Source organism: Pseudopodoces humilis, chromosome 3 (genome assembly GCF_049639895.1).
Source record: "Pseudopodoces humilis isolate 2021_Gansu_Grassland_sample_001 chromosome 3, ASM4963989v1, whole genome shotgun sequence".
Taxonomy (NCBI): domain Eukaryota; kingdom Metazoa; phylum Chordata; class Aves; order Passeriformes; family Paridae; genus Pseudopodoces; species Pseudopodoces humilis.
The window spans coordinates 10,263,177-10,287,296 of NC_142202.1; the positions used below are offsets into that span (position 1 = coordinate 10,263,177).

The 24,120-nt window shown below is 47.5% G+C and overlaps 2 protein-coding genes across 10 annotated transcripts in view; both read right to left on the reverse strand.

The window, feature by feature from the left end:
• Positions 1-780: 780 nt before the first annotated feature.
• On the reverse strand, positions 781-17,608 carry CHGB (chromogranin B). Of its 4 annotated transcripts, XM_088053439.1 has the most exons (6): positions 17,471-17,608; positions 10,925-11,051; positions 6,025-6,068; positions 4,719-4,812; positions 2,252-3,942; positions 781-1,159 (listed from the first exon to the last, which is right to left on the reverse strand). In XM_088053439.1, the coding sequence occupies exons 2-6, from the start codon at positions 10,953-10,955 to the stop codon at positions 1,076-1,078; spliced, it is 1,944 nt and encodes a 647-aa protein (XP_087909565.1). In that variant the 5' UTR covers positions 10,956-11,051; positions 17,471-17,608; the 3' UTR covers positions 781-1,075. The 4 variants fall into 4 exon arrangements, with proteins under 4 accessions (XP_087909565.1, XP_087909567.1, XP_005525443.2 ...); XM_088053441.1 differs by lacking the exons at positions 10,925-11,051; positions 17,471-17,608 and adding an exon at positions 10,069-10,170; XM_005525386.3 differs by lacking the exons at positions 10,925-11,051; positions 17,471-17,608 and adding an exon at positions 9,659-9,752.
• Positions 17,609-19,337: 1,729 nt separating this feature from the next.
• Positions 19,338-24,120, reverse strand: part of SHLD1 (shieldin complex subunit 1) — a 34,734-nt gene continuing 29,951 nt past the window's right edge. For 5 of the 6 annotated variants that reach the window (XM_088053445.1, XM_088053443.1, XM_088053444.1 and 2 more), the window contains one exon: positions 20,070-20,605. In XM_088053445.1, coding sequence (XP_087909571.1) covers positions 20,085-20,605 — 521 coding nt within the window. In that variant the 3' untranslated portion in view covers positions 20,070-20,084. Of the gene's footprint in view, positions 20,606-24,120 lie in introns of all 6 variants that reach the window. The other variant, XM_088053442.1, reaches the window with a different exon arrangement.

Below are 24,120 nucleotides of genomic sequence, written 5' to 3' on the forward strand. Positions count from 1 at the left end.
CCAGTGGGAGCTCATAGGGCCAGGAGGGCTTGGCTTCCATTCTGGAACTCCCTCATCAGTGTCTGGACTGACTGGACAGAACCTGGAGCTTTGGGATCAAGTGCTGAGGTTTGATAAAGCTGTAAAATTCAGTATTTTGAGAACAGTCATGTTCTTCCAGGGCAGCATTAGCTCAAAACAGGGGTTGTATTTCAAGGAAAGAAGCAGTTAAAGGTTTCTCGTGGGAGAACAGGTACACTACATCTGGTTTTATCTACCTCTGCTTCTTGTAAACTTCCCAGTGTTGTTTTTCTACTTTTTGGGAAGTTTCTCTTCTTATGTGAACAACCCATAAAAGGAGAGGATGTAGATTCCACCATCTCTGCATTCTAGATGGCTGCTGATCCTAGATACTGTGACAATAAAGACAACAACATGGGAAAAACATATTTGCATAATAGACCAGTTTGAGAAAGGAACAGTGTTGGAACACATGAGGAGTTAATGTGGATCAAAGCCAAAGTGGTTCCATTTCACCAGCAGTGACACTGACGCAGTCTCCACTCTGAATCCCACTTTTCAAATGTGCCATAACCCTTGATCAATGCAGTGAAAATAAGTAAGGAAACAAGAAATAAATCACTATTGAGATTTCAAATTCCTTCTTCCCTCTCATGCAAACAAAATGCACACAGATGAGCTCCTAAGATAGTGGTGGAGGACCCCTATTTTGTGCACAATCTACACACCTGATCCAGCTCACTCTGAGCTCACCCCATCAGCCACATGAACAAAGAGAAGGTTTGGTCCAAGATCAATGGTTTTTATTATTGCAAACTCAGACAAATATATTCCTGAAGAACACTAACACAATTATCTCCAAAAGCATATTAAAAATACCTGCCCACGTGAAAGGTTATATTACTAAAATTCATGCCATTCAGGTCTCAGGAGCATAACAGCAAATTAAAGACACTTTCAGCTGTGTAAATCACTACACGAGAGTGGACAGTGAATAGAATTTCCTGGGTTTAGGGCAAACAACAATCCAGTGGCAGTGAATTTACCACAGAACATGGGTAGCACGAGGACACCTTCAGCCTCTCCTGAGGCTGTTGATCTTCTCTGCTATGTTCTGCAGCTCCAGATCCATGGTGGCCAAGTTTTCCAGCTGCTTTTCCTGTGAAAACGGAGAGCGTTTTACACATCATTATTAGCACTGGCAAATGTTTTGTTCCATGGAAAGGAGAGGAAAGGCCATTTCTGAGGCAGAGTCTGTCCTGCCCCTTCCCCGTCCCTGAGCAGAGCAGGTGTAAACAGGAGTGCAGCAAACACCTGGGAGATTGGTGAAATTCCCTGCTTTGGATTGAATTGAGGCTGGGGAAAGCACCAAAATTTTAATTCTGAGAGCTGGCTCCAATTACAGCCTCGCCTTTGTAGATTTCAAGCACCATTAGCAGTGGTGGCCTCCTGCCATGTCATAGGTGCAGGTGCTGTCCCTGCGAGCTCCCACAGCAAGCACAGTGTGCAGCAAGGGCAGAGAGCAGCAGAAGCTTTATGCAGCCAATTCTTTACCACGATGACTCGTCACCACCAATTAACATCTGCATAAATCAGTGCCCAGCCTGCACTGCTCCCAGCACAGCTCTGTGCCGTGCAGAACTGTGACACACACGAGGAGCTCTGGCTGATGGGAGCTAACTGATGGGTGTGGGCTCGGTTTTCCTGGATACTGGAGAAGAACAGGAAGTACAACAACAAAAAAAGAGGATTCACTAAGTGTGAACTGCACATATGAACTGGACTTACAGGTGCAATGCAGGTTCTGCTCTGCAATTCCAGCTGGGAAGTTCATGGGCAGCTGATTTCCCTCTAAACACCCAACTCACTTTTCAGCTCTGTATTTTAAACAGCCTCACAGCACAAGTGGTGCTTGTCAGCTCCCTCTCTGCTCCTGCTGCAATGGCACCTTTGTTTTGTCAGATTGTACAGCCTCCAGGGAGAGGCAGGGCCCAAAGAAGAATAAAATCTTTCCCTTCCTGCCTTACAACAGATAGGAGCTGTGTCTTTATGCCACAAACTGTGCTCTGGAGTAGTTCAGCAAACTCAAAGTTCCACTGTTCAAAGAAAGAAGATTTTTAAATCACTGAAGATCTCTCAAAATGTGACTTAATCTTGTTGTGTTTTTCTGTGTACAGTTTCCCAGCTACCTTGGGAATGGATTTGGAAATGTGCTCCCCCCAGCTTTTCAGAGGAACTGCCGCGCACTTACCTCCTCTTCCGTCAGGGGCCTCTGGCTTAGGCTCCTTCTGTCGTTCCCAGCTACGGGACGTTTCTTCAGGTCTTCTCCAGAGCTGTACAGCTCTGGGAGTTCAGCTGACTTCTTCCTGTAGTTCAGAAGCTGTGCAAGTTGATCCATCTTGTTGTACTGCCTTTCCACACCGTATCCGTTTGTTTTGCCAGGATTCCTCTTCTCGGTGCGCCTGTGGTTCAGAGCACTCTGGATCTGCTTTTCTGACCACCACTCATAGTCATTGTATTCAGGGAAAAGGCTCTTCTCACTCAGGGTGGGCCTGCCTTCCTCCCTGCCCTCCAGAAGCTGCTCCCCTGCACTGTCCCTTTTGTCCAAGTGCTGGCTTTTCCACCAAAGCAGTGGGTAGAAAGGCCTGTAGGAAGCTGCAGTTCTCTTCTCCTTCTCTGCAGGGAGATGGCCTCTGTATTCTTCCCTCTCTGCAAATCTTTCCTCCTCTTCATTTTCCACCTGGTCACTGCTGTGATGCTTCTTTTCCACCACCTCGTCCTCCTCCAGGCTGTCCTCAGTGCTGTAGTGCCTCCTGGCCTGCCCCTGGTGCTCCCGAGCATGGGCCTTCTGTGACCCTTCCTCTTCCCTGCTCCGGAAGCGCGGTCTCCCTCCGACACGACGCTGCTTCTCCTTGCTGAGAATCCTGTCCAGCCCTTCCTCATTTTCATCAGCAAGGTACATCCTCCCCTCAGAACGGCGTGATCCGTCGTGGTGTCTCCTCTCCTCACGCCACTTCTCTTCGCTCTCCTCACTGTGGTGATGCCTCTTGTTTTCCTCTTCCCTGCTCTCCTGGCTCTGCTGCCAGCTGTCCCTGTGCTCCTCACTGCCCTGCTCTGCAGGCCTCTCCTCCTGCAGCTCCTCAGGCCCACGCCTCCCAGCAGAGCCACCCTTCTCCTCAGACTCTTCCTGATGTTTCTGACGGTGCTTCCACTGCTCCCAGAGATTGGCCTCCCCTGGATGTGATGCCCCCGCTGGTTCCCCCCTCTCACCACCACGGCCCCTCTTCTCTTCATAGGAGTCACCCGCTCTGTGCTTCCCATGATAATCTTTGGGTTTGTAGGGTTCCTTTCTCTCCTCTCTTTCTTCACTCTCCTCAGATTCTTCACGCTCCTGCTGGTGAGAGAAACCATGTTCCTGAGACTCATGGTGGTATTTCTCACTCCTTTCTTCCTCTCCCTCTTCACCTTCCCGAATTTGTTTGTAAGGGCTCTGCACTCCCTCCTCCAGGTGCCAGTGGCCCCTGGGGCTCTGATCATTCCCACCACGGAGCTCATCCATGCTCATGCCCTCAGAGTGGGACTTCTTGGCGAGAACAGCAGCCTCTACATCTTCACAACACTTGCCCTCTTTGCTCTCCTCCTCACTGTGGTAATTCCTCTCCTCCTCTCTCCCCATTTCCTGGTAGTGCTTCTTTTCTTCCATGTGAAGTGTCTCGTCCTGAGCAGGTGTGTGGTGCCCAGCCTCCTCTTCCTTGCTTTTACCTTCCTCACGAGCAAGTTTCTCCTCATCACCTCCTTCCATGTACGTTTTGGATTCCTCTTCTGCCTGCCTTTGCTCTTTCTCCACACTCCCAGCAGGAAGGTTTTCCATCTCTCTTGGGTCTTTGGGATGCCTCACTTCAGGCTGTATGTTTTCACTCCTCTCTCTGTCATCTTTGTCACCTACAGTAACAAAAGAAGCGTCACGGAGCAATCCAACCCCCCCCTGAAGTGTTATTTCAAAGAGATGACTTGGCTTCCCAAAGCATCATGGAAATTCAGACAGAATTGATTTCTTAATTCTGCTTTTAAAATCATTTGTTTGCTACTATTTTGTATGGCTGCCTGGAAAAAGATTAACTAATTAACACCACTTAATTAGGCATTTTACATGTTACCCTGGAATTTCCAGAATAATTTTCCTTCTTTGGCTTTTTTTGTGGTTGCATTTTTAGTATTTAATCAAGCTAGCTCTCATTCCCATTAAAAATCAGTGGGATCTGGGGTTGTGTTCAGTTCTTTGAATGTCAGACCTGGCCCATCACGGATGATTATTCACAATAAAAATACAACCATCTATTCCAAGCTACCCAAGAACACCAGGGATTTTTTATCAAATTTTAAAAGCTTTTTTTTTAATTGACTGAAAAAATATCAAAGAAATCTGATGATTTGCAATAGTTATGCTTCATCTTCTCAGGTTACCTAAAGAGTTTGTCAAGTCCTCTCAGACCCTCCAGGTGGTTCAAGGAGAGGGCCACAAGTGCCAGCCAAGAATCCCTGACAATTTCCAGGTCAGGCTGTTTGTTCCCTCAGCAAGACAGACTGAACAGAAGGAAACCAGAATTCTGGCACTGAAATCACACAGGCTGAGGTAACAGTTCACCAGCTCCAACACCAGAGAGAAAATGAGAGATGCACCAAATTCCTTTCTTAAGTTCAGATCACGTTGTACTTACTCTTCTTCAGGATTTCTTTGCATTCAGGATTAATGGGGGGTGCATTGGGCTTAGACAGAGCGTTGGACAGGACCTCCACTATGCACCGGGTTACCTGCAAGGGACAAAACAGGAGAGAAAATCCTCATGACAAAAATGGAAACTTTACTTCTGACCCAGCTGGCTGAAAAGCCTGTTTGAGATCAGAGTTCAGGCTACTGTTAATGAGTTTTGAGTAATCCTGTGCATTTGGGCTTTGCCCCTCACTCCTGTACCGGTAGGAAGAGAACGGACAGGCCTTTTTATCTCCCCTTTTGTTTGCAGAGGTAAGGGGCTTCTTTTGCACCTTTTTAAATATTAAACACCCTACTCAGTACAAAGGAGAGTCAAACAACACGTGGTAACACACCCTGTGAAATAAACAGACACAACACACATTCAAAGTATGAGGATTATCCCGTAGGATCTGTCCAAATGAGGATCCTGCAAAGGCACTTTGGACTGCCAATACACTAAAACACCTCTATGTCCTCTGTAAGGGATACAATCCACACCTTTACACGTGTGTGTGCTCTAAGTCCTGCCTGGTTTTTAGCAGTGAACATTCAACTGGATTGTCTGGAAGCAGAGAAAATGGATTGATTTAGGAAAGCCACACAATGTGCTCTAATTCTAAGAACTACCAAAGTATCTCCTGTGTATGAAGTGATTTTCAAGAGCTGAAGTTGTTGGTGAGAACAAGTGCTCCTGTTTGCTGGGGGTACAAGAGCTGACAATCTGTGGGGATGACTGGGAGGAGACAATGAAACATTTATAGAGCCATTTGCCTTTAACTACTTTTGGTTATTACCAGGTGTTTGCTGATCTAAATGATCACAGCAACAACCAGTGCAGGGGGTCTGGTGTCAGGGTAAAGAGTCTGGGGGCAACTGCTGGCATTTATTTAATCACACAGGGTAAGATCTCTTTCCAAAGCAGGAGAGGAAGGACTGATCAGAAAGTCTGTTACACTGTTGATAACTGAAGGTATTTCACCTTTCCCTGAAGTTGTCAGTACAAGAACATGTACTGAGCACAATTTCTGATCACTTTTCAAGCAGCTGTACAATGCAGAGCTTGTGCACTGACACAAGAGGCAGCTCCCATTTCCACCGAGGTGCAGGCAGGCATCTCCTGACAGCTAAAGGCACCCCGAGTTCCATGTCAGCCATCAGCTTTTAAAAATGTACCTTCAGGAAAAAACATGAAGCACTGTCCTGAGAGTTTAAAGAAATGGAGAACACATCACTGGTATTTTCTGAGGTTGGTTTGACAAGCAGCTACTCACCATTTCTTCAGTATGGTCTTTTTCCACTGGAACTGCACTGGCACCTGAAAGAAAAACCAATTATTAGAAGACTCATTAATACAAGCATCACTGACAGGAGTCCTCAGTCAAATAGGTCTGATGAGACAGCTTGAGTTTTGGGTTGGCAGTCAACTAAACCAGGCACATTCCACATTAAATCTTTCCCTATTTGGATGGAAAAGCCATGTAAAATTGAGGCACAGCAGAAGAGAAGAGGCATGGTAACACTTGTAGCACTAAAATAATATACACCAAGAATAACCCCACCCACAAAAACTGCAACACCAAAGAAAGCCACGCTGAAATTCCAAAGTGGAACTTCACATCAGGTCCTTATGTAGCTGCACCTGCTTGATGGTAAAAAGAAAATCAAACCAAACAAGCGAGGCCTGTTTGCACCCCCAGAATCTTTCAGCTTTTGAAGAAGCTCTAGGTGCACCCCCTGCCAACAGCAGACCATTCTTCAAGACTCTAAAGCAGCTACTGTCCCAGTCCTGCTGGATAAATACTGACTCACTTGGAGGTGGCTCCTGGAATGATGGAGAGAGCCAGAAGGGAAAGGAAAAATTCCATTCACTGAGTGGTCCATTATCATTGCAAGAAATAAACAAAACCCCCTCAAATCTCAGTGGAAAACTACTCTGGCAGGAAGCAGTACAACCCATCCCTCTCTCTCTCTCTCTGCCCTGAGGACACGTGGGATAACACACTCCTTACACCAGTTCTACTGTACCTGGGCCAAGGAATTTGCTTTAGGAAAGAAGCCACTGCCAATAAAACCTCGGTGCTGCCTTATTTTGCCATCACTGCTGCAATGTCTCCAGCTGGTTAATGAGCTTGGCTGCTGTGTGTTATTAATAAACTGTGTCAATTCCCATCCACCTGGAGATTTCCAGGAGTGAGGTTCAGCACCGCTGGCAGCCACACAGAAGTGTGAGGAAGCACTCCTGGGCCTGTTGAATCCTGGCTCTGCAAGCCTCCCACACTGTGCAGAACCACAGCACACAAACACACAGCTTGGGGCGCAGCTCTGGAGTCCTTACATGGGTCAGGAGAGTCCTAAACACAACCATGACCTCAGACTGGCTGGGTCAGTGAGAGACCTCCTGAAACAGATGAACACGTAGCACACCATGTAGATAAAGGAGGTCAGTTTTACCTCTCAGCATCAGGAGAATGAACACCACCCCAAGTAAGACAGGAGCATGTAGCCCTTCACTATTTAAAGCAGCACAACCTTTATTCTCTGTGCTGGCAGAGGAAGCAGACGTCCCCTGGAGCACTGACTCAGAGTATAATAGCTGAGCATCATACAATAATGACTCCTGGTATTTCTGTGCTCTCCCCCAAACACATATGTGAGGATGTGCTTCTCCAGCCTCCACCCCTTCCCTGCGTATACCAGTGCCATCAGAGAAGGGAACCCACACAAGGAGAGCACAGAAGGGATTCCCCTAAAATAGCACTGCATCCCTCCCCCAGCATTCCCCCGGAGTGCCAGGTGGTGTGTGAGGGGAGATGGTGCCGCACAGAGCCAACCCTCTCCCTGTCTCTGGCACTCAGCGCTGCCTGAGGCAGGCTCCGAGCTCCCTGACTGACCCAGTGTGCAAACAATGACCACACTGCTGCAGCCCACCCTGCTGGTGCATGGAGGAGCAGGATGGACGTACATGGGGGCAGCAGACAAAGCCCCTTCCGCTAAAAAAAAGTGCTGTTCTTAAAAAAGACATTCTCTCAATCCCACAGGTGCTGGGGATGCTGCTCTTACAGCAGGAGCTGCTCCCAGTCTCCACTCACATGCAAGCACAGGTATGAGCCCCTTCACTGCCTCCTCTTGGGGAGGCTCCTCTGCTCCTCCAGCCCCCGAGAACACCTGGGCAAACATCTGATTTTGTCCTTTTAGTGACGCAGCCACATCGCATCACCTGTGAGTGACACCCGGGGGATGTGATAAAGCACAGAGCAGACAAACTCCTGGACATCTTTTCCTACTTCAGGGGGTGCCCTGAGTGCTGTCAGTGTCACAGGAAGACAAAGTCAGGTTGTACCCACTGTCTTTGCTGTGTCATTCAAAAGCTCACAAGAGCTTGGTTCACAGTGAAAGCCAGCATGGACAGAGAGGGAGCATCATAACAACATCAGGAGAACCAAATGGTATTGGACATATGTCGTATTAACCTGCCTGGAGAAACAGAATGAGCCTCCAATCCATGCCAGAGCCTGAAATAACACTGAGGCAGCTGCTCTGCCAGGAAGGCAGTGGGGAGCCAGCAATGCCCCACTTTTCCCAGGTGCTGGCAGTGCCAGCCCACGCCAGCCGGCGAGAGCTCCCTTGGGGCCACCTGCCACCTGAAGGTGCTGGCCAGCAGGGCTGCCTCCCTCTGCACTGTCACTTGTCACAAACCATCACCCTCAGGCAGCAGGGCACCCAGCCATGGGCTTGCAGGAACACAGCAGATGGGACCACTGCAGGGTCCCAGAGCAGAGCACAGCCAGAGCACGTGCCAGAATGGGAACCTTGCACCTGAACACACAGCAGGAGGCAAACCACAGCCCCACGGAGTAAAGCTAAGCCCTGGCTCTGCTTTACCCTCCTGAACCAAGCCTGCCCAGGCACTTACGATCAGACTCTTTGATTTTGCCTAAGTGCTGAGAGTTGATGGATACCATGAGAAATGATAAATGCAGGACAAATTCACAGGGTTTTTGCTCGCATCTCCAAGATTAGAACAGATCTTCGGGTGGGTCCCTGATGAAATCCCCACATGGCTTTGTTTCATCAGTGCAGATGACTCAGTGCAGTGTCATTCCTCATCAAAATGTCACAGTGTCTTCCTAGGCAGGATCACTGAAATTTAGGCATATTGATTCGCAGGACTACTAGAAAGTTCTTGAAGTTAATGTTTAACCAATTCAACATTTAAAAGCACTACAGCCACAAAGGATGTAAAGAAGTACCTGATCTGTTTGATGGCATAAACAGGAAAAAATATTTGGTAATGAACCCCCATAGAATCTAAGGTATAAGTGTGCTGAGCTTCTCCATGCTGGGGTCTGTCCTCCTGTATTCCACCCTCCTTCTTTGATTTCAATAAAGGCACTTGAAGGCAGTCAACTTCCTCGCACTCTTTGTTGGAGTCAGAAGTGTGAAGACTTCTTACAGACCTAAAGCCAAAATACCCAACCCAGAACGATTCTTTCAAGCAATGATGTAAGTATGCATAAAACGCTCCAGAGCCAAGCCACCACCTCATTCTATTGTGTTTAAGGTTCATTTCACAGCGGGGTTTTAGCATTAAATGCCGCGTGCAAACAAAAAAATAAAAAATCCTATCAGTTAAACCTGCAGAGCCGCTACTTTGCCATCACCTCCCGCTGGCAAAAACCCAGCAGCACCCTTGGAACGAAACGGCACCGAGAAGTCTTTGTGCAGAGATGCTGCACTGGGATAGAAATAAAGGCGGAGCAGGCGGGGAGCTCTCGCCCAGCGCCATCCCCACCGCCCCTTCCCTGCGGGTCCCCGGAGCCCCTCCATCCCTGCCCCGCTCCCTCCGGGGCTGTTCCCCGGCCGCTCCCCGCCTTTCCCCGCGGGATGCGCCCCTGTCCCGCTCACCTGCCAGGGCGGCGGCCGCCAGGAGGGCGAGCAGCGCCCGCGGCCCCATGCTCGGCTCTGCCGGGCTGGGCTGCGCTGGGCTGGGCTGCGCTCGGCGGCTCCGGCGCGGTTTAAATGGGGATGGGGGCGGAGGAGACGGGCGGGGGGCCCCGCCGGGAGCTGCGTCACTGCGAGCCCCCGGGGGCGGTACCGGCACCGCCGCCACCCCCGTCCTGTCCTCCCCGCTCGGCCCCGGCCGCCCCCTCCCCTCCCGGGCAGCGCAACTTTCTCACACGCTGGGCAAGCCGAGCTCCATTTCCCTCCCTTGGCAACTACCGCCGCCGCCCTTCCTGCCCTCCCCAATACTTCCAAGACCCCCGTGCATCCCCCACCCCGCCCCGCAGGAAAGGGGGAAAGCGGGGCTTCCCTGCCTCTTTCTCCAGCTCAGAGGATGCGGGATCATCCTTAGGTCTTTTCCCACCGTCAGAGGATGCCGAGCCTCTGCCTAAGGGAGGAGGTGCGGTGACCCATCCCTCTTAAACAGCTTCCACAAGAAATCGCCGCGCTTCCACGGTCTTTTCCCACCGAAGCCTCTTCAGGTGCTGCCGCAGCCTTTTCTTCCTGCAAGGTTTTTGTCCCTTCCCCTCCCCTCATTGCTCCCTCCTCTCACAGCCTCCCCCTATGCAGTACACCCAGACCCAGAGGACGGCTGGGAAGTAATCCCAGTATTTCTGTCACCTGGGGAGGGAATGAGATGCAGTATTCCCCAGGAGTTCTACCGGGGAAATCACTGCTCTCAGCATCCATCCCCACAGGCAAACCTCTCATTTACTGTGATGATGCTCTGGGGAGCCAGGGGAAGCGTACCGAGATCAAGTTTTACATCGTTTCCTTTAACAGCCCCCGCTGTCCCAATTAGCCCTTAGTGGAATAAAAAGCTTAAATAACAAGTTAAAACGAGGTCTCCATAGAGGAAGCCTGAATGTTCCGCCCGGTTCCCTTCAGGGCCAGGCAAAGACCAGAACTCCTTTTGGTTTTCATTAACCCTCAGAGGGCCATCTCGTGTATTTTCAGTTTTCTCTTTTGTTTGTCTTCAGAGCCAAGCAGATGGCTCTCTAATTGCCAGCGTTCCTGGAGGACAATGGATCTACACATCAAGTTGGCAGTTCCCTCTGTTATCATTCTGTGTGCCATTCTATTGTCCATTAACAATGGCAGGCTGCTACAACCACACAGCCTTTAAAGACAGAAAACAGGACACAAGCACAGCGCTCCGATCAAACTCACCAGCAGCTTCATCGGTGTATAATGGAAGCATAAAGGAATTCCAGCTCCATTTGAAGCCTGTTCCAGGAGGAGACACCAAGGAGGCAAAGCCAGACACCTCGTTCACCTTGCATTCAGTTTACAATTTCTGCAAAATAACAGAACTCAGTCACCTGGCCACCGTGGAAGGCAAACCATCTGCAACACCTCCCGACCTCCCCTCCTGCATGCTGCTCCTGTACTGCCCCATCCCCACAGGCAGATGCTTCTTTGGAAATGTCCAGCCTTGGCTTTGGGAAGTCAAGAGCCTGTTTCAAAAGGCTTGAAAAACTTCCCTGGCTCCAAAGCCCCCACGTCCTCTCCTGTCTGTGTGAGGATTCAGCCTGGCCTCAACCTCTTCAGCTGCTCATGAGAAAGAATTTTAAGTGAACCATTTGCCTTTTATGTGTTCTCTGCTTCTGCAGGCACATAAATAGCATGTTTTGCCATTAGTTACGTCAGGGTCTCCGTGGGAGCACCTGCACAGCTTCAGATTCGATCAGGTTCGGGGTTACAAAGATTTGCAAGTGTTGCAGGAGGTCCCTGACAGGAGTAGGGGCAGAACTAGCTGGAGTGTATCCAACTCTGTCTTCAGGGTAGGATTCCAAAACAGGATCCCACAGACTTTTTTTGCCAGCCTGAGCATCCAAGCATCTTCCCACAGTTAATTAAGTCAGGCTCTATTTTCAAAGCACCGCCACTTCACATGGACTTTTACAGTCAGGTATCAAGTGGAGTGAGTTTCTCTGCAGATCAGGAGAGAGCTGTGACTGCACTAAATCAGGATTACTGCAGGCAAAGGCACATTTCATTTGATCAGCTGTGAAAGGCACACCCCAACCTCCTTTCTCAGATGTGTCAGTACGCTGACTGCAGTGACATCCACGCCTCACAATGTTGTGGCAATCTATTGCTCTATGAATAAACACTATTTATCCTGTGGGGTTCTCTCAAATACAAACGCTTTTAAAAATTACACATTTGGCTGATGCTAGAAGCTGGAACTTCAAAGAATGACAAGCAAATTTCTGTGCCTGAGCTCCTTCTAAATCGAGAAGAAACTGCATGAGGAATATGAGGATTACTCTTCTAATTAGCTGTGCTAGTGGGGACCATCTTTATTCTTGGATGCCAATTAGTTTTCATGGCATTAAAATACTGCAGCCCATTTCATGAACAAACTCATCTCTTTCATTCAGCTAAGAGGATGGGTCTGGAGACAGACAACTGCACCTAAAGGCCACCATCTATCCAGTTTCACTAACAGAACCAAAATCCTTTCAGAAACCCTGTCATATGCAGTGCTGATTGCAACGTAAGGGATGATGGAGCTGCACAGCTGATACATTTTTGGGTCATTCTTCCACAAAAGTGAAACATGACTGTCACCACCTGTGGCCTTAGCACAGGGTAGCAATGGCCAGCAAACAGAGCTGCAGCTGAGAGACCCTGCGTGCTACACAGGGGTGATTTCTGTAGCATGGGTAGATATATACATATATATATATATATATATTTTCCCCCCTGTATTTATATAGCAGGTCACACTGTGGAGTTTTATTCATGCCACATGCTCTTAGGCAGTGCAGAAGCAGCTGCTAGAAACTGACTTCTAGTCCTTAGTGTCAAAAGATTTTCCCCATAAAAAAATCAGAAGAATTTACAGGATATTTTTGCTTGAGAACCTTAAAAGTTCAGTCCAACTCCTATCGAATTGTTTTCCTTAGTCTTCTTTAAAAAAAAAGCAAATTTTCTTCACTTGCAAACTTCTTCTCTTCCATGCAGGATCCTTCTAGCTCCTGTTCTTCAGTGATATATCTATGCCACAGCAAAGAGGCCAAATATTATACAGCCAAACTGAAAAGAGGTTTAAAATAAGCCTACAAGGCATGTCATAACTGTTAAATTATATGAAAAATGCATGCACAGACCCTGCTGTGGTCTTCTGGAAAAAACCTGATCTAAATCCTCAGGGCATCTGGATACACTCACAGGCCACAGAACAAAAGAAATCACCGAACCCAAAACGAAGCCAAACCCAAAAGAGAGGTGGGAGAGGGAAGACCAGGTATAAACACAACCATTTCTCCAACATCCCAGGTTTTCCACAGAACATTTTCCCATATGCCGCTCATTGATACCTCCCTCCCTAGTCATCCTTCTCTCAGTTTGTTCGCACAGATGGCAGAAAACTTGATAATGCTCCTATTCAAAAGTAAGTTTAAAATAATAAACAAACAAACAAACAAATGGCATACTCTGGGACCTAGGGGACAAAGGACAATTTTTCCATATTGCAGTCAGCATCAAATGCCACTTCCTAGGTCCTTTCCCAGTAGCAACTCACTGGCATTGCTTGCTCCAGGCAGTAAATGCAACTTAGCTCCTGCAATTCCACAGGTAAATGTTTCCATGGGAAAGATAACACTGATGGGAAACAACAGGCACATCTCCTCCTATAAGAGAAAGTTGGAATTTGCCTAATAATGTGGGCACTACTGGGATTTTTAGTCATAAGACTTGATTGTTTCTGTGCTGCCTCTTCTCACCTGATTGTCTGTCAGAAAATGATCTGCTGGATTCCAAGTCAAAACTGACCACTCCAGATGAATTGGTCATCAAGCTAAAATGCAGCTTTTGGATCTTGAGCAGGGGCACAAGAAGCCCTGACATGATTACTCATGGCTTTACAAATCTGGCTATGACTAAACCTTCTCCCAGCCTCAGCTGCCACCAAATTGCCTTGCTGACAACAGAAGCAACCTCCACAGCCCCAGGCGCCTCCTCCTCTACAAGGGGGGAAGTAAGAGCACCCCAACATCCTCCTGACCAGACCAGGGCTCCTGGGCAATGAACAGTGCCCAAAAGCTGCCAACACCTCTGTCTGGGCTGGCTTTTGGAGGATTAGCATCACTGCAGGACTGGAGTTCCCAGGCAGTTGATGCCCAGAGAGCAGCTGGAGGTTGCTGGAGCATCTCACGCTGCACACCCAGGTGCTGCCCCAAAGAAAGCCTTTCATGAAACAACCCCTGCCCAACGCCCCCTGCCCTTTTTTTACTCACACTGGCTTTTTAACCTCCTTGGTGAACTTTGGGGCCTCTGTAGTAGAACATAAGACAGGATAGAAATTTCTTTCAGCAAGCGAAATGTGGACTTAAGCCCTTGTATTTTGAGTACTGCTTGTCATTAAGCAAAAATGACTTTAATGGTTGCCTTTGCACTGCAAATAATTACATTTAGGCCATTAAATTGCCCCATTCAGTGTTTCTGCCTGCTTTTTGTCAACTGTGTATATTCCATTTAATATTTAAAGACTGGGGCACTAGTCTGACTTATTTAGTAATTAATTTCTTTAAATATTTATAGCACTTTGACTCTCAGCAAGGGTTCTGTTTGGTAAGAACAATACTCTTCTGTGGTTGATAGTGTCATGGAAATTTCAGAGGCAAATTTCCATTTTGTAACAAAAAAACCATATAGATTTCTGCAACAGATTGTAATGATTTCAGAATAAAGTTTTTATTACTGAACAATGTACGTACTGAAAAAAAAATCCAATTATGCCCTTGCACATAATTGCAGACTGAAAACAGTGTTGAGGGATCTATTTTATGACAGCACTATTCACACAGCAACAGGAATTGCCCAAGAAATTTTCCATCACCTTTTTTTGAATCGCCACTGGCACGGAGAACAAAACCCGACTGCAAAAACAGCCTAGGAAAGAGAGAGCAAAACCTACAAAATGCAGGAGGATATTTTGCTAGCACCTCTGCCCCTCGAAATATCCTTTTTTCCTTTTGCAAATCCCAATTTTAAGACTTTTAGGCCCTTTGTGTGAAATGCTGTGTGCTTATAAGAAAAACTTAAAAGGCTTAAGATTAAAGCCTTGGGAAATGAAAATACCAGACAGATGCTCCATCTGTGTAAATTTGTCTAGTAACCCTGATGGCGGGAAGGTGATCCAAACAGGAAAAGCAGGAAGAGACCTTGGAGGAGACTCTGCTGCCCTGGATATGAGAAAAAGCAAGCCATAGAGCGTGGCTGTGCCAGCACTCAGGTGAGGCACACTGAGCCTGCAGGTTGTCATGCCCTGGCTTTGGGAAAAATCAGCTGCAGAGGCACCCCGTGGGAATGGGAACAGGAGGAAGTGGCACAGGAACCAGCCTGATGCTTGTCCAGCACACCATTGCATTTTCAGCCTAATTCACTGCTGCCTTTGGAAAGACTCCCCCAGCCCCCAAAATAGCAGTCTGTCTCCTCATCCCAGAAGAATTTTTTTTCCCTAGTAATTCACGTGCAACCAGTCTATTCTTGAACACCAGACAGGCAGCATTAACACTCCCAGAGACAGAACCCAGCCACGGGACTTGTCTGCACTCACACATTCATTGACTTGTCTCAGGGACCAGTCAGACCTGGGGAAGATGCAAAAACAAGGATCAAAACCAAGCTGGCCTCACAGAACACGTGCTGAGTTGCATCTTAAAACAGGGGGCCTGGACCACAGATGCAAAATCTCTTTCGTTGTTTGAACCTCTAATTGCAGGGTTTTGAGGGGAATTACATGGGTGTAAATGCGCTGCCCTTTCACTCTTCCTCTGAAGCTCCCAGATACCTAAACCAAGCTGCTGCCAGCTTAGAAAAAAACTAATTGGTGGAAGTCATGCTGAAAATGTGTTGCAGGGCACAGCATCCCCACCTCAGTATCCTTAATTACAGAATCATCCTGCTTCTCTGGCCGGGAGGTGCTGATTTTAGCACCCATTTAGCACCGTTCCTGGCTCATCTCTCACAGCAATGCAGATAACACGGGAAAGTGATACCTGCCCTAAGGCTGATTGACATTTCCCATTAGGAGAACCTACCTTCCAATGCAAGTGAAAGTTTGTTTGGCTTGAACTGATGGTGAGATTTTCTGTGACAGCTGTTCTTTCATTACAAGACTTTCCCTCCCAAGTCCCAACACCTGCAAATAAACAAGCCATTGCAAAGGCAATTTAAAAAAAGGTTTGACCTTTCAGCCACAAATTTTCTGGCTTTGGTTAGCTACTGCTTTAATCACATCTTATTATTTCATGCTCTGTGTGCTACGTGCCAGATTTTACTTTTAAGGAAGATATGCTGGCATATGTTGTTGCCTAATTGATGTGTGTGGGAAAATAGTCATTAGGGAAAGCCTACAGAACAGGGTTATTTTTAAAATGAACTTCTGTGTTGTGGGAAAACATATGCCCCACACAAAATCACCAATGCTCAGTAGTGAAATAGCCACACTTACACAGGATGTATACTGCCTGTCGTATATCCAGTTTTAACAACTGTATGTCCTGATATATCCAGACACAACAAAGCACCTTAAACTCCTGGGGGAAAATCCCCTGCTGGTGTAAGCTGTCCTGCCTCCATTCCCTTCACTGAGGTGTGCTCAGGGCCTGCCTCAGCACCTGTGGCAGGAGCTCAGCTCTCCCTGGCTGCCTTTGGGCTCCAGGACTGGGTAGGTCGCTGGCATGAATCAGCACCTCCCACCAGCAGCCGTGTGGGAGGGAAAATAAAAATGCTGTCAGAGTAAGCAGCAGAGAGGCCATTGATACCAAATGTCCTGGAGCAGCTCCCAGCCAAGGGAACGACTTAACAGCAGCAGGATTCGGCAAGGATGACAAAAGAGCTTGGATCAGGCATTTGTGAAAGGGAATAGAGGCAGCACTCTCAGCCTGCCAGAGCTGGCCCTGGGCTGAGCCCTGAGGCCACTCCAGGATCTGGTGTGCATGGGCAGGGGCTCAGTGCCTGCACCAGCACAGTCACCCTGCTGGGATGCTGGTCCAGCTCAGGTGCAAAACACCCAGCCCAAAGCACACACACCTCTAACAGACCCTGGGTGGGATTTGGGTCTGGGCTGTGCAGCAGGGAAACCCCTGGGTCAAGTCAAGTCCTCACCATGCCCTGTGTTCCTCCTACTTGGCAAGGAGAGATCAATTTTGGCCTTGCTTGTCTTACCCTATGGGACTGATTCCCCATCTTTTACTTCACTTACACACTTTGCTTGAGGATTTTGTGGGATCTTGTATACCCAGAGCCCTGAAAGGTGGTGTAGGTTTTCAGGTGCTGTCCTAAGTTGGGCTCAGAGAGCTGCTCCTTGGCTGTGAGCCTTGAACAAACAGAAGGGAAAAGCCCCCTTGGATTTGTTCTGCAGTGTAAGCCCCCAAATGCCTTTGCTAAAGCAGCCTCCACACACAGGGGGATGAAGAGAGGTGTCAGCAGCTGGCTTTGCCAGCAGAGGTGAGAACCACCAGTGCTGGGGAGGCCAACAAGTTGGGGAGACAGAGTGAGCTGAAACCACAGAAGTGTCAAAACTAAGTCAAGTGCAAGCCAGGGAGAGAGGAAAGCACTTCACCTCTCAGGAATAAACTCAGTTTCTCAGATTATTGCCCTCAGACAGGCTGGGGAAAATGGACAGAACATGGGACATTTCTGTGAGGGCTTCATACCGCTCTTGGTACTTGCCATGCAAAAAGACTGTCTTTTTACCTTGAGGAAGCCATGGACAGTCATATCCATGATCCACTGGAAATAAGCAGTGCACAGAAGAACTAACTGCTGCACTCCTGATTGTGAGGGGTGCAAACTTCTCAAAAGATTGCATGTTTCAGCAGCACAGAGATTACCATGTCCTCTGCAAGATGCCAGCCAAGATTTGTAGATATGAGTCATAATCCAAATTTTTTCAGCTGCATCCAGTCTGTTCTGCCTACGTTGAACAGTTTCATGCTCTCCTCTGCCAGTATCTCTCTTCATGCTCTTTCAGCAATCACCTTTTCTCTGTTTTGTCATTCCAAGCTTCTTTTCTCTTCCATCAAAACCCAGTAGGGATGTCTCAAACATCATCAGCAGCAGGTCTCTCCTGAAGAGCAGCAACTTCCTATTTTCCTGCAAGCTTTCTTTGTGGAAATTACATGTCTTTGGCTTTTTTAATTTTTTTTGTTTTTAAAGTCTGAATAGGAGACCAGACAGTTTTAGAGCTAACCCAAAGCACTGCCCAATTCATCAACAAACCAAACACAGCAACTAAAGGGAGTCAGATGCAGACCTCTGACTTCTCAATCTCTCTTCATGAAAGTTTATTTCCCTTAAAATGGCAGTTAAGAGGTTTTGCACAGCAACTACTTTAACTGTGTGGAACAGCATAAACACTGGCAACAACATCTGATTCATACTGAAGACCTTCCTTCTTCCCTGTACATCCTTAGCAATATCTCCCTACATCTGTCAACACCAAAGCCCTCGTGGCTGTGACAGATGCATGGGGGTTAAACAGTGAGAGCTGGCAGAGGGGCCAGGGATGTTACTGTAATTACTGACAGCATACTCAGGAGCACATCTGCTTTTTCCAGCTGTGTCTGTGGCTAAACTAGCTGATATTACCATTCTCTATAGTTTTTGCCAGCAGGATGCTTTCATCTGGATTTTGATACACAAGCACCTGTGGGTTTGTTTGCTACTACAGAAATGATGCTGCATCCTCAACTCTTTTTTTTCATTACTCATTAACTTGAGTAATGCTGGGGGAGCAGCTGAAGGTCTGCTCCAATATTCTGTGTGCCCTCCAGCACATGTACAACACCTCTGCCATAAAAGCAAGCAAGCAACACACTGAGCAGGACCACCACAAAGCCAAATGTATTGGTTCCATGATGACTCAGGAAACTAAACCCAGGCACTTCTAATATAAATCTATGTGCAAAGAGAGATTACATCAAGTCCTAAGACTTTGGCCATAACTTGCAGCCAGCTGGGCCTCCTCCTGCTCTGACTGGAGGCAGCAGCCAAATTTCCATTGCCTTTGCTGGAAACACCTGCAGAGTGCAGTGGCTGTGCCAATCTGCCAGGGGCAGCATGGCAGGAATGGCAGCCCCGTGTGGGACTGCAGCAGGCAATGTGACATGCAGGAACACAAACACCCACTCTGAGATCTGGACAGTGTGGACAGGGAGTGGATGAGAGATCTCAGCAGCTGGACTGGATATCAAATACCAAAACTGGTGTGAGCACTGTGGCTGTACTGGGGTAACCACACTGATGTTGACCTTTGAGACCCCAACCACCCTTTCTTTCTTTTTCCTTTGCCCATCCGCTGTCATCTTAAACACATCTCTTCTTCTGGCACTCTGTGCTTCCCTGTTCACACCCACACTGGAGAATGGCCTCCCCAGTTAGCAAACAACAGCACTACAGCAAACTGCTGTAAAACAGTGGAAAGGCCAGTGGGTGGAAAATGCACAAAGACATTTATCTGCCTGGCAGAGGCAGTAAAGAAACAAAGAAGCCACCGAGCCGGGAGGCTTCTGAGAGAGAAACCTTAAGTGGCTGTGTGTGGGTTCATTGCTCTGCTGCTGACTGACATCAGCCTCTTTGGGCTCAGAGAGATCCGTTTCATTTTAAAGGGAACATTCCCCCAGGGATCTCATTAGCACCACCATGAAAGTCAGAAAGGAACTGAAGGTTGTTGGGGGGTAGGATGGTGGAGAGGTAAAGAGGACAGAAGCACTGTCAGAGAACATGCTCAGCTGTATTTTCTCTTTTTCATGCACACACACACTTTTTCAGACAGAAAAATTCGCCTGGCATTGCAATCATGAATTATGGGGTTACATGTCTGTAGGTAAAAACACAGAGCTAAGAGGCACCCCGTGGGGCCAGATGTACAGAACAAAATCTTAACTCTCCCTCTGTAGGGCTGGGGCACACCATGCCAAGGTCATTCAAACAGTCTGTCATAGCCAACAGCACTTGGACAGCCATGCCCACCCAAGGGCTGAATTTGGGCTGGACCACTGTTAACCTAGGGTAAGGATGCAGGCCAATGTAAAAGCCTGGTGGGTATAAATTACCATGTTTGATGTCCCAGCAGCAAACACTGCATGACCCCTCCCAAATAGTCACCACATCCCAAAGCAGTTACATGGATGCTCCTTATGCAGTGCTGCCCTTCAGAGAGCAAGGTGCAAGGTCTGGTGTGGGTGAGCCGCTCCATGGAGCACCTGGTGCTGAAGGAGGTGCTTGGAGAACAATGTCTTTCTAAGGAAGTCACCTCTTTCTGGAGTGAAAGCAAAGCTTTGATGATAGAAACAAACCAATGTCTTGCTCACTTCTCGTGTGACCCATCAGGGCTACATTCAGCCTGTGTGTGTTTCAAGAGGAACTGCAGGATGTCATCTGAGAGTCCAGGTATACTCCTCCTGTTTTCCAACAGGACTTCTCCTTCAGCTGGCTTTGAAAAGCAAGCAGAAGGGGGATGGTTTGGAAAGATCTTACATCCATCTCTGTTCAAGACCAACTGTGCCATTTGCAGGCAACGTGACACATATTTTGTTCCGTCCTTTTGTTCCAACTCTGAAATCTTCTGTGACAGACACCGTGAGGCAGCCTCGTAGGTCGGATCCTTTCTCTCTGGCTGCTTTCTGCAATACATTTTGTAGAAGCCATCCAGAGAGTCCCTGATGCTGGGATCTTCTGCACCATCATGTTCATACATCCATGAGAGCACAGCATCATTAGGTTCAGAGGGCTCACACAGCCCTGCTTTTGGGTAACATCTCACGTTTGCTTCCTCAGAGCCTTCAGCAGAACAGCCCACAGAAGCTGCAGATGATGGATTGCTCTCTCCTGCAAGCAGAGGATCAATGAAACTCATTAGTCACCAGGTCATCCCTGTGGCAAAGTCTTTTTCTGTCCCACTCCCACTGCAGTCTGGCAAACAGGCTCTTTGCATGAGCAAACCAAGTGCTGCTCTCAACACAGCTGGGCTGCCACAGGGCCTTCCTGCACAGACTGGTGTAAAATGGGCTGATATGGGGACTTCACAGCTGTCCCAGCCTTGAGACTGCAGTGACTGGACCTGCTTGGTGGTACAGATCTGGCTACTCTCAGTTACACTTCCAAAGAGGTGGAAATTTGGATCTGCTGCTCCTGGAGACGACAGCTGAGCAACAAGGAAGTCTGGTCTGCAGCTGAGACAGTTCTGCATCTGTTTCAGTTTTTTCCCTCGTCCCTGCGTCTAATCCTTACTTTTCATAGTTCTCAATTTTACTCCTACAGCACAACATGCAGTCCTGACCTCCAGCTTTCAGCCAGATTCACAGCCTCCGCACCAACAAGTTCTGATAACTGCTTGGAGTTTCAGAATGAGGGCTGCAAAGGGGGACTCTGTGCTTCCCCACGAAGTCCCACTTCTGCAGCCCCGCTGCATTTAACACTCTCCCCACACCCTGATGGAATTTCTATGGATAAAATTAATGCAAAGGGCAAGGACTCGTTCTTGCCTAGCTCTTCTCCTCCTTCCTTGCTGACCCACATCTCTGGATAACTAATTAACACAGAACAATTCATTCATATTAATATTATTTATTAATAATTAATTAATAACTAATTAATACCGCACAACAGGGACACTTGGCAATGACAAAACCAGGATGATCAGCAAGCTTCTACGAGGAAGAAGTTCCATAAAGAGACCTTGAATTGGGCTCTAGTATCCAGGTAGTGCCTCTGACTGCAATCTCATCTCCAAGCCCACTGCACCAGACCGTTTGCCAAGCACCTGACTCACCGACGAGGAAATTTTCCAGGGCTCAGCCAGAGGTTGCACAGCCGTCATCTGCAAGTTACATAAGCAGGATGCAGGCAGTCAGAAAATAGCTTGGTCTTTTTCTAATTCTGTGAAATGTGAAGCAGAGTGCAGTCCTTCATTTTGGTAGGAGACCATGTTCAAAGAGAGTCTCAGTGTGGTGGCAGAAGGCTGTTTTTCTCTCCTGGTACACAAAGCCACCCTTCCCTTCCTAAGCAGAGATTCATTAACATGAAATCAAGCTGTCTATACAGCCACACTGTATCTCATCTTTTTCTTCCTGTCCCTGCTTCCTATCTTTGATCTTTCTCCTCAATTGCACCTCATCTCTGATTATGCAATTTTAAATAGAACTTTCCCTCCCCTTGCAATGTGTCACTTCCAGTGCAGTACAAGGAAAAGCTTGGTGGCCTTCTTTTAACAGTGAGCTATAGCATCAGAACAGCAGATCAGAGAACAGGTCCATTTTCCTCAGTAACCTCTCAGCCTATGCTAAGTTAGAACTGAAGCCTCATGCATCTCTGATAATTCAATCAAATGGCACTTGGGCTCACTCCTGTGGCAATTGCAGACCCCTGTGTCGTGCTGGTTTTTCGCTAACTCCTGCTCACAGCCACATTTTGTGACACAGCAGCAGCTGCCTCCAGCTACACACACCAAGCCTGCAGAGCTCAGGAAAAGAAAAATTCTGTTGGTTTCCTGTCGTCAGGGGAGACTTAGGCAAAAGCAGCATTGCTGTTCTCCTACCATCTTAGTTTGGATATTAGGAAAGATTTCTCCACTGAAAGGGTTGTCAAGCTCTGGAACAGGCTGCCCAGGGAAGTGGTTGAGTCACCACGTCTGGAGGTGTTTGAACAACACGTAGATGTGGCACTTGGGGACACAGTTCAGTGGTGGACCTGGCAGTGTGAGGCTTGTGGTTGGGCCCAATGATTTTAAAAGTCTTTTCCAACTCCAGAGATTCTACTGCATTTTATTCCAAGGTCAGTATGGCCCATGAAGCCAACATCCTTATGCTAAAGCACACCAAAGACAGACAGTAAGTGCCTCAGGGGTATATTCTGGGGTTTGATTAGTCAGAACATATTCCAATATTATTGCGAGAACAGTTTTCTTTCAGTTACTTATTCAGATTTATGCATCTCTATTTCACAACAGTAGGCCCTATCCTCTTTGTGAATTACTTTTCCAGCAAAGCCTTCTTAAGGCAAGATAGCCAACAGGGTTGGATGCCCCAGCCCTGGGAATGTTCAAAGCCAGGCTGGATAAGGCCTTGAGCAACCTGATCTAGGGTGAGGTGTCCATGGCAGGGCAGTTGGGACTATGTGTTTTTTAAGATCCACTCCAACCCCTTAGCGTTCTATGGTTCTATGACATGAAAAGCTGGATGCAGAATTCCCAGAACCAATCTATACCTCGCAAAGTGGTGACTTTACTCAGCTTTCCTGACAATTTTCCAATACATTCTCAAACTGTGTGCCAAAATTGATGTTTGAAAATACACCCAAACCTTCTGCCTAAAGGTTATCAGTTAAGGTAGAGATCCTTCCTTGATACCCTCTAAAGAGCTGTTACTGCTGTTGAAAGGTGCAAATCTCCTGAATGATTTATAAACCACAGGGAACAAGCACAGTAGCTGGATGCCTGCAGGGTCCAGAAAGAGCTTCTCAGCTGGGGCACATGCAGAGCAGATGTTGTAGGCCAGCAAAGGTGCTGCTAAAGGCAAAGACAGCAGCCAGCTCATCAACCCCTTGGCCTCTCCATGCACCTGCACCCCTCAGAATAGCTGGGATTCTCTCATAACACACAGCAGTGTTGCTTCAAAGCCTAGACCTCTCTGGCCACCTCCCAGCAGCAGGAAAAATGTAGTTGTATAAATGCCTTTGTAAAATCTTTCCATGGCAAACCTAGCAACACAGCTGTCACACACCCTTGTGTTGGCTTGGCCCAACACCTACAGGAGTCAAAGCAAAGATGAGCAAGGCTGAAAACTCTCACTCTTTGCCTGCAATAGAATTTCATCACCAGAAAATCTGGCTCATGGTTTTTAGTTATTTTCACTCATTTATACTACTGAGTATTAAAGAGGGGGAAAAAAACACCAATAGAAAAGCCCCCAAAAAACTGAAACAGTCATCATTAATGTCTATTTCATTCTCACATGATGGATAATCATGACTAAGAATGTATATTATTTCATCTGTTCCTCCACTCCATGCTAATTGAAGTTCAGCATTTGCAGCCAATTAGTAAAAGAGCTGGGGGCAGATAAAAGGATATTCTTGTGTTTATAAACCTGCTGATGAAAATTTAAAAGCTCCATCTGGTACAAGCACATAACCCTACTGCCTGCAGCACATAACCAAATCCTGCTTTGAACCTGGGCCACTTCCAGTGAGACAACAATGCAGCAATATTATTGTTTACACTTACAGAAAATGTAGCTGTTTGAGTTTCTGTATAAGTGTTTTAAGTTTCTGTTCTTTAAGTTTCTGTTCTGTTCAAGCACAGTGAAGTTCTCAGAGATTGTATCATTTCTCTTATCCCACCAGCC

What these genes read in the sequence shown, in the direction of transcription:
- CHGB (XM_005525386.3), bottom strand. Translation starts at nt 9,707, where the DNA reads ATGGGGCCGCGGGCGCTGCTCGCCCTCCTGGCGGCCGCCGCCCTGGCA. An exon ending in CAAAGAAATCCTGAAGAAGA is followed by an intron (nt 3,943 to 4,718) that starts GTAAGTACAACG and finishes TTGTTACTGTAG; the next exon opens with GTGACAAAGATGACAGAGAG. An exon ending in GGCCCCTGACGGAAGAGGAG is followed by an intron (nt 1,160 to 2,251) that starts GTAAGTGCGCGG and finishes CCGTTTTCACAG; the next exon opens with GAAAAGCAGCTGGAAAACTT.